This window comes from Notolabrus celidotus, chromosome 11, assembly GCF_009762535.1.
Source record: "Notolabrus celidotus isolate fNotCel1 chromosome 11, fNotCel1.pri, whole genome shotgun sequence".
Taxonomy (NCBI): Eukaryota; Metazoa; Chordata; class Actinopteri; order Labriformes; family Labridae; genus Notolabrus; species Notolabrus celidotus.
In genome coordinates, this window is record NC_048282.1 from 28,564,339 (window position 1) to 28,578,818 (window position 14,480).

General features: G+C 39.7%; 1 protein-coding gene across 1 annotated transcript; it reads right to left on the minus strand.

Annotated features, from left to right (window-relative positions):
• Positions 1-80: 80 nt before the first annotated feature.
• Positions 81-12,573, minus strand: dnajc11a (DnaJ (Hsp40) homolog, subfamily C, member 11a). The gene is made up of 16 exons (XM_034696456.1): positions 12,442-12,573; positions 10,760-10,889; positions 10,537-10,610; positions 8,642-8,743; positions 8,375-8,503; positions 8,137-8,259; positions 7,936-8,009; positions 7,662-7,851; positions 7,467-7,552; positions 7,154-7,270; positions 4,008-4,163; positions 3,800-3,869; positions 3,489-3,546; positions 2,338-2,480; positions 787-916; positions 81-534 (listed from the first exon to the last, which is right to left on the minus strand). Exons 1-16 carry the CDS (start codon positions 12,511-12,513, stop codon positions 509-511), a joined length of 1,680 nt encoding a protein of 559 aa, XP_034552347.1. The 5' UTR covers positions 12,514-12,573; the 3' UTR covers positions 81-508.
• Between the last annotated feature and the right edge of the window lie 1,907 nt (positions 12,574-14,480).

The window sequence follows — 14,480 nt, forward strand, 5'->3', positions numbered from 1 at the left end:
CAGAGAGAAATTAATCAATGATATTAACAGTGAAGCACATTCATAGCTGAGAAGCTTTAAAAAACAACTTTGAAGCAACATAAGAGAGACTGACTTTAATAATATGGCAAAATAAACAGGTGCATTCATGTCTTCAATCACATAGGCACTGCAGTTTGTGTACGATACAGTACATAGAACTTGATTATAAATTACAAGCCATACCAAAAATAAATGGATACCGAGGAGGCGAGATGTCCCAGGGAATAAGATGTAACCATTGATAATGGCGTCACATTGTACTTTCGAGCAGGCTACAACCCTGTTCATTGATGATGAATCACGACCAATGCAGTCTGAGATGCTTTTACCCTGCTCTGCATATTTCAATGAGTATAAAGACAAAAGTTAAATGCACATTCTGCACATGAGTGACAACAAACTTCAATCCATTTCGTATCTAAAACGGGTTTTTCCCTCTTTCGCCACGTAGCTGAGAGGTGAGTCTTTTTGGTCAGCGAGGCGTCCCTTATGTGTCGGCGTCAATCCTGTGAGCTGTGCAGTGAAAACAAGAATAAAGGAGTCGGAATGAAAACATTAAAAAAACTCTCTGAGGGTGGCTTAAATATTCTAAGATGTGTTGCTCAAACATATCTACAAAGGTTTAGGAGTTTAAGTCATTTCCCACAGAAACACAACCAGGTTATGCAGCTCAAATACATGTATGATAAGCATATGATCTACCAAGTCAATGTCACAAAATCTACTAATTTGAGTGTCACTGTGCTGTATCTCCAGCAGACTTACATTGCTTTGGTATCCTGAGTGGTTCTGAGTCTCCTGACAGGACTTGATGCATGACTCCTCGGAACTGATATAGCACCTTCAGGCTCTTCTCCTCCCCGACACAGGGGTCGTAGAACCCGGGGAGTCCTGACTGGAAAGACATGAGGTCATGCAGACTGAGTCATCAGAAAGCAAGTTTGAAGACATACATTTTTAACACAGAGATGCCTTTCTAAGCTGTTTTTGTACCATCTGTAGATGCTTTTCAGTACATGTCAATATGATTTTGTTTGAAACTGGGATGTGATTGGCATTGGACGAAAAAGCAACCCCCCAAACAAACTTGATTTTGACAAACTATGGGGGTTGCAAGAAAGTTTCAGTGACAGACACTAGTACCTGCATGTAAGAGAGAACAATGTTGCTGCTTCTGATCACTGTTAGAAAACATGATAATGACAAAATCCTGATTTTACAGTTAAAAAAAAAAAATCTAAATGTGGATAAAGCTTTTTTTAGAGTTCTGGACCTCTGCGGCATCAAAGGTGGTTACAGACTTTTTTTTAAAAACACAGAAACAAAGCGCTGATGAAAAACTGCATCAAACTATATTAGCTTAACTGTGTGGTATTGTATTTTAAAGAGCATCAGAGCCTGTAAATAAACACAAACAGCTATCATGGCTCACTGCGGTCTACTTAAAACATATTGGTTTCAAACCCTACACATATATTATCATTTCACATTATGGCCTCTGGATGTCCCAAAAGTTCCCTCCTCTCCTCCCTGTTGAAAGCATCCCCACATCCCTAAGTCTCTCTGAGGTCTTGTGGGTCTAACTTAAGGAAACATCAGTGAAGGGAGGTGCCCACTTGAGAACCCCAGTGATGTGCTGGCTCTCTCTGGCTCATCTGCCCTTTCTATCTCCGGCTGTGGGAGATATGAGGAGCCTTGCGGTGCGTTCAAGCGGTAACCTCTGTCAGCAAGAATTGAAGTCAATGCGGAAGTGTTAAAAACTACAGATTCTTGAGTGTCCGCTTGAGGCTGGCTCCAGAAGTACCAGAAACCACATACACACCCCCTTCTAAAAAGCTGATCTTTACAGCAGAAATAAACATGTTTACAGCCTGGTACAAAAAATGAGTGTAGTCTGGATAGCTCATTTCTCTATCGGCACACACTGTATGGGGGTGAATTTGTCTATAACGCGGTAATTTCGAAGATATTGAGATTACCAGTTTTCCATTATGAGATGCACAGCTGACTTGATTGACAGGCGGGCACATTGTAGCTGTTGGTTAGGAGGCTCAAAGTCCACCTCTTTACCTCACACAAGCTCGACAGAAGTTAGGCTGACTTCAGCATAACCAATATGGCTTCCGATGGGTGACATCACGGATACTACGTCCATTATTTATACAGTCTATGGGTGCCTTATGTTCGTGGTACCTGTGTTCACACCAGCTCAAACTTTTCTCCACATACTATTATCTTAAAATCCTTTATCAGTCGTGTTCCTGGATAAATAAATTGTGTGGATTAAAAAATATAAAAGCAGATTTCCATTCTCACCTTCGTGGCTTCAGTGAGGATGAGCTTCGAGTCTTTCACCAGACACTGCAGCGGCACCGTCACATCGATGACCTTTGCCCTCTCGTGTTTCCGACTGTTGTCCGTCACAAACTTGCCGTACCAGGCGTTGAGGATGATGAGACCTGGTTTGTGAAGCGGTGTCAAGGTTAGTGCGAATCAACAGGGCAGTTTTATGTGTGTGCAAGGTCATCTGTCCAGCATAATGTGATGAAGCGTGGATTTAAAAGCATGACTTGGTGTGTAGAAATTGAACACACATCCGAACATCAAACACATAGTCATTTGAATTTTGTTTGCCATCAATTCTCGCCACATTTTCTTTACAGAGGTTTTAAGACTTGTTTGTGAAAATATTTTTGCAACAACAACACAATTAGCTTGAATTGAACGCCGCATAAACAAAACCATTTACATGAGCGTTTTATGGCGTGTGGTTCTCTGAATAAAAGATAGCAGCTGTGTGTCTGTCATTACACAAACGGACACGCTGCTATTAATCGTTACTTTAGCGGTGCAAAGTGGAGAGGACCTCTGATGATACTAAAAATCAAAGCAGCCTCTATAGTGACAGGTGTCATAAGCCAATTATCACTTGAAAAACTTCCCCATGTGAAAATTATACTGTCTGCTGAGAGCCTTTTGTTAGTGCACTTATCAGAAGCAGACTAAAAAGCGCCAATTATCACTCGTGGAAACAGAGGCAGGAGAGTTATTAAAAAATCCAGTGAACTGCACTTCTCTTTTCAATTTTTAACCCTGTTTAATAAAAGCTGCCCATATCTCCACAAAATCACTCAAGATAATATCGGTGTCTGCAAAGGATGTCTCCTTAATACAGCTCCAGAAAATCACTCAAATCACTGCTTTCATTGTGGATATCGTGTTGTACAGGCTGGTGATTCATAAGCAGCACAGAGTTTTATCTGCTCTACACGGGGACTAGTTTTGTTTCATATCATTCCAAAAAGGCCCAATATCTTCGTGGCTAGCGACATCCATCCGATCGTCGACACATTTCACCTCACATGGTTGAAAAACAGAATGTAGGCAAATTAAAAAAACCTCACAGCCTTCTTGTAAAAAAACATCTTCCCACTATAGGCTCAACTCTTAATTATTAGTGATCATACCCATTCTAGACTCCTCAGCTTCAATGATCCTGCGCACAGACTCCTGCATGAGCAAGACCTGTACAAAGAGAACACGCAAACCGTGAGGGGAAGGAGACAGATACACACAATATGATTATTAAACATTACACTGATCTATTTCACTAAGACTTCACATCCCATCTAATCCAATCTCGCCTCCATTCCTCTGACTGTTTTGAGACTGCTAATATGTCTCTCCAGTCACCTCTGATACCTGCATCTGTTATCTCACATTGAACCAGGATGTAGAATTGGCACCACAGGTACATGTAAGCCTGTAAAACACTCACAGCAGCCTCCGCCTCCTGTTTCTTCTTGGCTATATTAGAGGCCGAGCTCTCTCTGTGCTTTTCCAAGTCCCTGTTGAGTTTGGAAGATAAATGGAGATATAAAATGAGCTCATAAAAATCCAGCCATAATAATACGTGCTGTGCCTTTTTTTTTCTCCAATAACATTTCTTGCATGATACCACCGAGTTTAAAGTGAATGTTTCTTACTCTTCCTTCTGCGCACGCACGTAGGGCCTGATAACAAGCTGCTGGATGGCGAGGTAGAAAACCAGTGGTCCGACTGTGGCGTAGAAAACTGCACTTGGAAGGAGCTGGTCGGTCAGGTGGATAGGAAAGAAATACGTCTGGCTGGCTCTGTTTAGTCTGCAGATAAATACATAGGTTCATTATTGGCATCTTAATGTCTTACTTGCTGCTAATGTGTAAAACGTTTGGAATATCTGTGTGAGAATGTCAAAATACTGAGGTATCAATCAATCAATCTTAATTTGTATAGCGCCAAATCACAACAAACGTTATCTCAAGACGCTTTTATAAACATGGCAGATCTAGACTGTACTCTATGTTAAATTATTAACAAAGACCCAACACCAAGACAGGATAAGACAAAGTTTTATGTCATTTTAATCCACCATGAGCATTGCACCTCGCAGTATTTAGTTACAGCGGAGAGGACAAACATCCTTTAACAGGCAGAAACCTCGAGCAGGACCAGACTCATGTTAGACAGACATCTGCCTCGACTGAGTTGGGGTTGGAAAGAAGGATAGAGGAGAACATTTTAGATGATATACTGATGACAGTAAAGTGTGTGCCAATCAAAACTCATTGGGTATCTGGCAGCGGTATCTCCCTCTTTCGCTCTTTCCAACCTCAAGGCAGATGTCTGTCTAACATGAGTCTGGTTCTGCTCGAGGTTTCTGCCTGTTAAAGGAAGTTTGTCCTTGCTGCTGTAACTTTCTAAACGCTGCAAAGTGCTCTGCTCATGGTGGATTGAGATGAGATCAGAATGAGTCCTGTCTAAGATGGGACAGTATCTTATAGGGGTGCAACGGATCAAAAAACTCACGGTTCGGATCGTATCACGGATTTGAGTCACGGATCGGATCATTTTTCAGATCAACAAAAAAAAAAAAAAAAAGAAAGAAGACAAGACAAATACAACTTTGTCCCTCTATTTATTTTGTAAAACACTTTGCCCATTAAATAAAAACAACATTCAACTCAAAATTTACTGCATGCGCAAAGCACCCTATCTGTGGGCCCAGTCCTGCCTCATTCACTGCATTTCATGGCAAGTGAAGGAGCAGAGGAACTTCAAAAGTTTCACTCCATTCTTCTTTCACTTGCTGATTTTCACCGTCCACTTTTCTTTGAGCAGCAAACTGTGAACACACCATTTTATTCTAGGGTCCTACAGTTGGCAAAGTGCCAACATGCGAACTGCTCCATAAACGAAAGTGAAAGTTAAAAATTGCACTGGCAGCATTGGACTCTAAGTGACCCAGTAAGAGCCTGTCTGCATATCGTTGACATGGAGAAAAAAATCCTGGTAAACACGCGGTGACCCGACCAAGACACAGAGTGCAGGAGTAACAGTTCGGGGGCCACAAATAGGCGGCCGGATGCGGCCCGCGGGCCGCGTATTGACGGCCTCTTGTCTAGTGGGTGCGCGACGGAATTTCATAACGTGGCTCAAGCACATTCAGCATTCACTGTATTTCACAGGGAAACCAAAATGCTCCCATACATGTGACTTCCAAGATGCAGGAGGGTTATAATGTTCCTCTGCTCCTTCACTTGCCATGACTACCACTGCGCTTGACGAGTGAGTTGACGCGCAACCTTTTTTTCATCAACCGATCCGCGGACCACGTCCTTGGCCGAACCGTGGAGAGGCATCCGTACGGATCACGGATCAACGATGATCCGTTGCACCACTAGTATCTTCTCCTGTTTTGATGTTGGGTCTTTGTTAAGAATAGAAGGTAGAGTACGGTCTAGACCTGCTCTGTTGGAAAAGAGTCTTCAGATCACATTTGTTGTGATTTGGAGCTATATAAATAAACTCGATTGATTGATTGATATACAATGGTGGAAAAAAGTTTTTTGGACACCCTTAAATTTTACACAATCTCAAATATTGTCATGAAATATTTGTGAAAAAATATTTTTGTCTTTCAAGCATTAGACAGGCATAAACAAATACAAATGATAGTTTTTTTGTTTATTGTTTACAAGAAAAACTAACAAACTAAATTCTTGACAGTTTCAATAAGTCAGTTCTCAACATTGTCGGTACCAAAGTCAACAAATAACAGAGAATGTGTTCAAAACTGAACAAAAAAAATATGTAAACCTGGCTGTGACTGTGCTTAAAGAAATTGCACTTGAAGACCTCAGAGTGATTCTCAATTCAATATTTTGCAAATGCATGGGGTGTCCAAAAACCTTTTTCCAACACTGTATGCCTCTGTGAAGAGTGGTTAACTTATCTCACAGTAAGCGCTCAACAACTTCAAGTTAAGACTTTAGACTGTTTCCCAAGTGCTGCATTGTTCACAGTCCAATCAGAGACCTCAGAGGCGACCATGTGTTTAGATTAAATGCAAAGTAAAATTCATGCCTCCAAGTATGTCCACAAAATAAATGCTTTCATTTCTTGGTTCATGACATCCCCTGCAGAAGTGCTGGTTCTGGTGAGCCTCAGTTTCGCTGTATATAATAAGTTACACAGAGGCTTCAATCTGGCTTACTTCAGCGTTAAGACATGAAAAAGAAACTCATTTTCTTGTGATTTACCTGCAATTAACGGGTCCTAAGTTTGCAGAAATAATAATGCAGATTTTTAAAACAGAAACTTTGTCAGATCCAGAATCAAGAGGTGAAAAAAACAACTTTTGAAATACTTTTCTACAAAACAGATGTTGGATCTATCTTTTCTGTTGTGATTCAGGAAGTCTAATAATCCAAATCAGGATGTCATAACGGTGGGTTTCAGTCAGTCTGATTTTCCTCTCCATACAGAACTGTTCTTGGGGTTTACACCAAAGCCTGTTGAAAGTTATTGGCCAATGCTGCGTGAACTACAAACAGAAACCAGAATGCTTGCCATGTTAAAATCTTGTAATTTCCTGTACATGCTGGAGTGTTTACCTGGCATATCATCAGGTCTAATCCAGTGTCTACCTCCTCAAAGCTGGCCCCCAGCTCCCCTGAGCTCACAGAACTTCTATAAAATGTATTTGGCAGTCTGATATGATGTCAGACTTTGATTCCTTTGGGAAATCGTGGAGGGAAAACCCTCTTGTACCTCGAACAAGCAGAAAACTGGAGCAACGAGTTGCACTCACTTGATCTTGAGGGAGACACCTTGGGGTACTCCCACGCTGACGGTGGCTCCCAGGACGCTGTGTCTACTGATCTTCCTCTCAGCCCCGTACTCTAACACGGTCCCAAAGAAACCTGATCTGTAGCATAAAAGACAAAGTCGATACACCTCTGAACCTGCAGACAAAGTTGACTTACATTTGATGTGTCAGTTACAGAGTTGCGTAAAAAGGCATTGAAGTTAAATCAATCCGTCTTTTTAGTGCCAGCAGGAGCTTTAAAATACATTCATGATTATGTTCTCCAAATAAGATGTATTTCATTCTGACAGCATACTTTACTGAGCCCTTTATCTTCGTCTGGTCTTCGTCCTGGAACTTATACTGGTAGCTCATCATCGCAAAAGTGTGAGGAATGCCAAGCTGTAGAAACACAAAGTAAAAGATTATTCTGGCACAGCTCTGACAGGCAATGGTTGATTTAACAGTCTCAGGGACACACTGGATGTAAAAATAACTCCTGGCTGCTAACCTGCATTGCGAAGGTGAAATGGCTGCTCTTGGTGTCTCTGACTATGCTGGTGTTCATAGAGGACGAGGTCCCCCACCGCCACTGCAGATAGCCCATGGTGTTCTTGTCTAAGTGACGGGCTAGCACTGTCGTAACCCCTGGACGTATGCCTCTGGATGAAACCTGGAGCCCGCACTGAGCTGTAACAAAGCTGGGGAAAGAAGGAGAAGAAAAATCACACAATGTTCAAACTGTAGTGAGGAAATAAAGAGCGCTTGTTTATTCCTTCACATACAATCGTGGCGTCAAGTTTCGGAATATCTTCATTCCAAAGAGAGGTCCTTGAGTGTCTCCAGCACCAAGCTCAATCTGTGGAAACACAAACAACACAATCAGTTTCTGCATGTTATAGTCCACGCAGGGAAAGTTAATGCACCATTTAAAGTATGTGTCAACAAACGCAGAGGCGGTGATGCCCCGTAGGAATACAGCATACCTCTCCCCAGCCCTTAGCTGAGGTGACTCTTCTCAAGGCCAGGTTGATTGTTCCCCCTCCATTTCCATTGTGGGTTGACAAAGAGCCAGACAGTATGGCTGTGTCTTTTGTAGTAAGAGGAGCCTGCAGTAGAACACAAAGCATCACTCCTATATGAATCAGCTCAAAAGTCCTTCACAAAGTTCTTCAATCTTCCAAATCAAACACGACTCATGTAGATTTTAGTACAACCCGTTACCTCTATAGATTGTGATATGTGCATCTTGTTGATTTCCACATGTGGGACTCCCCCTCCCGCCGTGTCCTCAAAGTCTTCCTCATATCTGTCGAAGAGGTCCGTGGCATCTATTCCCACGCTTATCGTTCCCTGGAAACAACAGGTTCAGGAATTAAACCTCTGCTCATTCTTTATTCTTTTTTTTTTTTTTTGCATAAGACAGCTTCAGGTCACAGTCTTCACAGTCTGTTCCATGTGAGGCTTGTTTTTCTTCCCCTGAAAACAAACCTTTGGGTTGGTCCTTTGCTGAAGCCGTCTCTCCTCCCGCTCCTTCTGAAGTCGCTCGTACTCCTCTCGGATCTCTGCGGGAGTTCTTTTTCTTTCGACCACCTGGAGGAAGGAGATATGGTTTGAATGCAAAGTATAAGCTGAGCTGGCTACTTCACAGGCTGCAGATGCAGAGTTACAGTAGGAAAAAAAACATCAGAATTTCACACCCACTAATATTCATTTAGTGGAAATTTTTTTTTTCTTGTGCTTTTAGTAAAGAGACAGATGGAAGAAATAAAGAACTAAGTTATGCAGGTTATCTGAGGCAAAGCCATATGAGACAGGTAAGTTATGTGTTTAGAGGGCAGCACCAGTATCTTTGGTACTTAAAGATTAACTCCAAGATATTCCTTTTTTAAGTCAGGACCAGGGGAACAATACTGAGAAATAAAAAGTTGAATGGAAATGTTTTCGGTACTAGACCTTCATCAGGCAAACCGGATTTTTGCCTGATGAAGGTCTTGTACTGAAATGTTGCCATTTAACTTTTTATTTGCAAGTTTGACAGTGTGTGGGATTCTTGCAACTTAAATTTCTTGCTTCTTCTCACTTCTCTCCTACGCACCTATCCTATAGAGTAGATATGCAAAGCCCTTTCTTCATTTCTGAGAACAAATTCTATATGAACAAATTCTATATTGTTTCTTTTCATCTTAGTCTCCTAAAATTTGCCCGGGCATCCGATTTGCATTCTTTAACCCTATTGGGTCTGGGGTATAGTTGGCTGTTTTTGACTCATTTTGATTTTACATTTTGGAGTCATTTTTTTCAGCATAACCCCACAAGTATGACTATGTAGTTATTTTTTTTCATTTTGACATAAAGTATTAACACACTAAAATCACACAAAAAACATAAAATCCGAATAGAAAAAAGTTAGATTTTTAACTATGAAAACCACAAACATGTTTTATGAACCATTTTTAAAACATAGAATGCAAATAAAACTTGTAAATTTCAAAAAAATATGTTCAAATTTAGTAAACAACACCAAACGCGCACCAAACTTGACGAAAAAGACCAACGTAACTCGTAACTAATATCCCTCAAAGTCCGGACTTTACACTGAAGTTGGAATGATGACTAATTGAAGCTGCATCTTCTTTGCCACGTGATCATGAATAGCATATGTCATTTTGACACGCCGGTGCGGAAATGGACCCAGGAGGGTTAAGAACATCATCCATAAAGTATGTGAGACAAATTCATTACGTTAGTTCACGATCAACAAGCTGCAATCTCATGTTTCAAACATAGTTGAGGTCTTTGATTTCTGTCAAAAGTACCACAAACCTCAGGATGTGTCAGTTAAACTTGTACAGTTTAAGCTGACGATGAAAAAGTCTTCCATCTGAACTATATCCTGTTTAATAATGTTACAAAGAGAATGCTGATTTAAAAAAAACTTGCTTGCTGTGAAAATGTTCCTTCTTATAAAGAAGCCATCTACATCTACTTCTACCATCCTGATGAGGAGAAGCAGGAGCGCCAAAGATAGTTTGTGAGTTAAATAAAGCATGTCTTAGTGAAGAGGACTTTTCAAAACTTGTTTTGATTATGATAGTTTTGTAACCTAGTTCACACTGGTCCTCACAGCGGTGTGTGTCTATTCTCAAAAGCTGAAAACTACTTATTCAAAAACAAACCAAATTTTTGTGATATGATCTGATAAATGACCACATCTCCATTTGAATAGAAGTGCAATAATTAAAAACTGTGAGAAACCTTTTAGTCATGCTATTAAATATAGAACTTAAGTCACCTGCTTGACCCGTACAATTTTGGCTTGGAAATCAACACAAAGGTCACTGTTTCTAACCACTTGATCAGAAATACAACGCTGATGAACTTACCTCCCATCCGTCCACATCCAGTCCTCTCTTGCCATAGATATCATAGATGGCTCTTGCCTGGGGGTCGCTAAGCACTGTAAAAACACAGACAACAAAAAGAAAGAGTCATCAGAATTGTTTACGTTTTGTAATACTGTGATGTAAATTACTCAACTCAACACAAGCTTTGTGTGTAGCTCTAAGGTGAACTGACTATACAGTGTAATCAAAGCTTTCTCTTTACCTTCATAAGCTTCGTGCACGAGGTTGAAAAGCTGCTCTGCTTGACGCTTAAGTTCGGGGTCCCTGTGTTTGTCTGGGTGATACAGCATGCACAATCGCCTGTATGCCGCCTTCAGCTCATCATGTGTCGCCTGTATGAGAGTGAGAGAATGTGAAAGAGTATACTTGCAGATAAACTTCATCAACAACAAACCAAACAACGTGATGTACATGCAGATTATCTCCTCAAAAGCCACCTCTGTCCCTGTTTTGTTTTATTTATATGTTTTATTCTTAGTTTTGCCTTATGTAAAGCGACTTTGAGTACTTAGAAAAGCGCTAAAGAATTATCATTATTATTATTATTAATTACAAATGTAATTAGTTCATCATCATATTATCTTATTCCCCAGCAATAATGGCATGCAGGTTTATGACTTGTGACAAATCTGTATGTACAGTCTGGACTGTATGGCTGTGTGTTCAAACCGGACCCTGAGATAGCATTATTTGAGTATTCTCCATCTTTATATAATCAAAGTTTCTCTGTGCAGAGCACTATCATGTATAATATAGTGATTGCTAAGAAAGTGATATTAAATCTCTGGAAGTTTGACACTGTGCTCCAGTTCAAGACCTGGCTATCTGACCTCACCTGTGTACTGCACATGGAGAAAATCCAGTATGGCATGATGGGCAATCTTACCAAAATTTGAAACATCTGGCAGCCTTTTTCTGATTATCTTGCCCGATTGGACAGTGACTGATTTTACTGCTCATCTCTCTTTAAACATTTGTCTTATATTTGAAATATTGTGCTAGTGATACCATGTAGCATAATGTCCTGCAATGTAAGCCCAGCTTTGTTTTTGTTTTTTGTTTGTTTTTCTGTCTGACTTTATTCTTTATACTCTGTAAAACTTTCTGAAAATCTTAATAAAAACATGTTTTAAAAAAAATTAAAAATATGTATGTACATAAACTAACTGCTGTTGTTTAAAATAATATTATAATGTGACTGTTATCAGGTGGCTCAAGCTTCAATTTTGAAATTTTGAACAAGTTCAATATTTGTTTTTTTTCATATTACTTAAAATATAATGGGCTTAAATTCCTTAACTTCACGTGCAAGTGATTGGAAAGTTTAAAATGTAGCATATGTAATCACTCTGGAGAACAGCATGTCCTTCTGCTACAAGCTCATTTAGTTTCTCAAAATCTCATCTACATTCAATGTAAAGTTTCTATTACACGATTAAAACATAATAACACCAAACGAGTCTTATTCTCAAACATTTCAGTCATCGAGTTAAACATTTCACCCTGCAACACTGAAGTAAAGTTGTAGCATTAGCTAGTTAGCAAGCACTTCTGTAGATAATCATGAAACTGAAAGTCAGAGTCAGTTTGGTAGAATTAACATTAGCTCCAGGGTTCTCGCAATGACAAGATAATCTCCATCTAACATGATTACCTGACACCTCCTGACAGTAAACTCGTAACCTAACAACCTGTTGTGTTGAAAGAATCCGGCTGAAGAGTCACGGCACAGAAATCAATGTCAATGGTCACAAGCTAGCCACCTAGCTAACGTTCCATGTGATTAGAGGAGTAATAGTAAAGTATCAAACGAGGAAAGTTCACACAATGACTCCTAAATGCACCCGATCACACTTCAACACACATCCCAGCTGCACAATGTACCTCTCTTCTGACATTCAGCAAGGAATAATAATCATCATTAAGGATCTCATCATCGTCCAAGGGAGACGCCATGTTTACACCCGGTCATGTCTTCTTCGTGACATTTACGCCGCTCCGACGTCAGTGCGCACACTGTCGCCCTCTAGTGGTTGGGATGAACGACTGACTGTACAACTACTGCATTCATAGATTCAGAGGCTTGTGAATGTGATCTGTTTCATCTTTTGATAAGTTTTAAATGTAAAGCTTTAAATCGTTTTCAAGATGTTTTGAGGTTAGAGGCTGATATTTATCACAGTTATGTGATAAATGCATGTGTATGAGTATAAGTCATCTTAAATAAAAGACAGACCCCAGAACAGTGCCTGTGTTTTTAAATGCTGTTTTGTAATCACAATTTGCACTTTACTTGAAAATAAGTTGCACTTTTAAATTATTATTGATTGCTTCTACATACTGTCTGTATATATGCCCCATGTTGTGCTATTTATTTTGACATGTGCTGCTGACCTATTGGCCAGGTAACCCTTGTAAATGAGGTCTTGGTCTCAATGGGACTCATCTGATTAAATAAAGGTTAAAAAAAGAAAAAAAAAACAGTTACTTAACTTCTATCTAGGGAGTTGCTGTGGCATTTTAATCGAAATTAATATAAGTAATATCTGGCAGTATAGTATGGGTTTAATCAAAGACAGCAAGTATTGGAAATGTAAAACAGAACGTGGTACATACATGCACGCACTATAGCAATGCCCCATAGTATACCCATTATGGAAGAGTGTTCTGAGATATATGGATGAATGATTAGGATGTGAACTGCCCAGATCACCCCAGTCGTGTCTCCTCTGTGACAGAAGTTTGGTGCCACAGCTGAGTAAATCTAGATTTCGAAATATTAACAACTGGCTTCATAACCTGTACTAGACTTATTCTAAAATTCTGGAAGGAGACTCAATCTCCTACACTGAAAATGTAGAGGGAGAAGATGACAGGAATGTGTGCAGCATGTGAGAAGATGTTGGGGAAATTAAACTCCAGAAACGATATGATTAGAGATCAATGGGACAGCTTCAGTGACTTTAAGACTGGGGGAAACAACATAACTCTGCGAAGAATGTATGGTAATTGCCCTGTAAATGTGAATGCAAACATAAATGTAAATGAAAACGTGAATGTAAATGCCCACTGCCAACCTCTTTTTTTTTAATTAATTAATTAATTAATTTATTTATTTATTCATTAGTATTATTTTTTGTTGTTTTATGTATTTAATTATTTGATTTGATGTTGTCATAGTCCATTTTATTTGATTTGTCTTTGTTGTTTATTATTCTTGGTAAGAAAAAATAAAACTTAATCAAATTACCAATTATATTAAAAAATATATATATTAGTAATATCTAAAATAACCATGAAAGGAAATGACTACATAATTACATCAGTTTTATTGCAGTTTAGCTATAAATTCTAGTTTAAATGCTTTAGTTTCTGATGCAATATAATATACATTCCAGTCAGGTAATGTGTGCCTCATCCAATAAAGATAATTTCTGCATCCATCTACCTTGGAACAAATAAGCAAAGGGGGTAGGGAATCACTTCACTACGTTTAGCCTTTCATTAGTTCATCTTTTCTTTCTTTGCACGCCCAGCCTTGACTGTACAAGGCGCACAGGCTGCAGCTGCAGCAGAGGAGCTGTCCTTTCAGCACCACCATCTCACTCTATTTCAGCACTGTGGGCAACCAGACTGATAATATAAACTGAAGGCTGCCTTTAAGTGCTGTACTTGACGCGAGTGCCAAAAGCAAAGTCTATTAAGCACAATGATCTCTAATTAGATTGCCTGTAGTCATTTAGCGTGGTAGCCATACTATTGTCAAGCCCATGTAGCTGAATTTGAAAATGCTGACAGCAGATTGAATCTTATAGTAACCCTGTTTTGTGTTAGTCTTTGAAAGTGTGAGTCACACAGAGACCCCCAGCACTATTCAGAAGGACTCCGCCATCAGCCACCAATGGTCACATCATAGTGCCACT

Bases quoted from the DNA above. Each gene is read 5' to 3' on its own strand.
- dnajc11a (XM_034696456.1), bottom strand. From the start codon at position 12,513: ATGGCGTCTCCCTTGGACGATGATGAGATCCTTAATGATGATTATTAT. The intron at 7,271-7,466 runs GTATGCTGTCAG...TTTATGCTACAG, and splicing joins AAGATAAAGGGCTCAGTAAA to ATCAGGTTTCTTTGGGACCG. The intron at 917-2,337 runs GTGAGAATGGAA...ATGTCTTTCCAG, and splicing joins TCCTCACTGAAGCCACGAAG to TCAGGACTCCCCGGGTTCTA.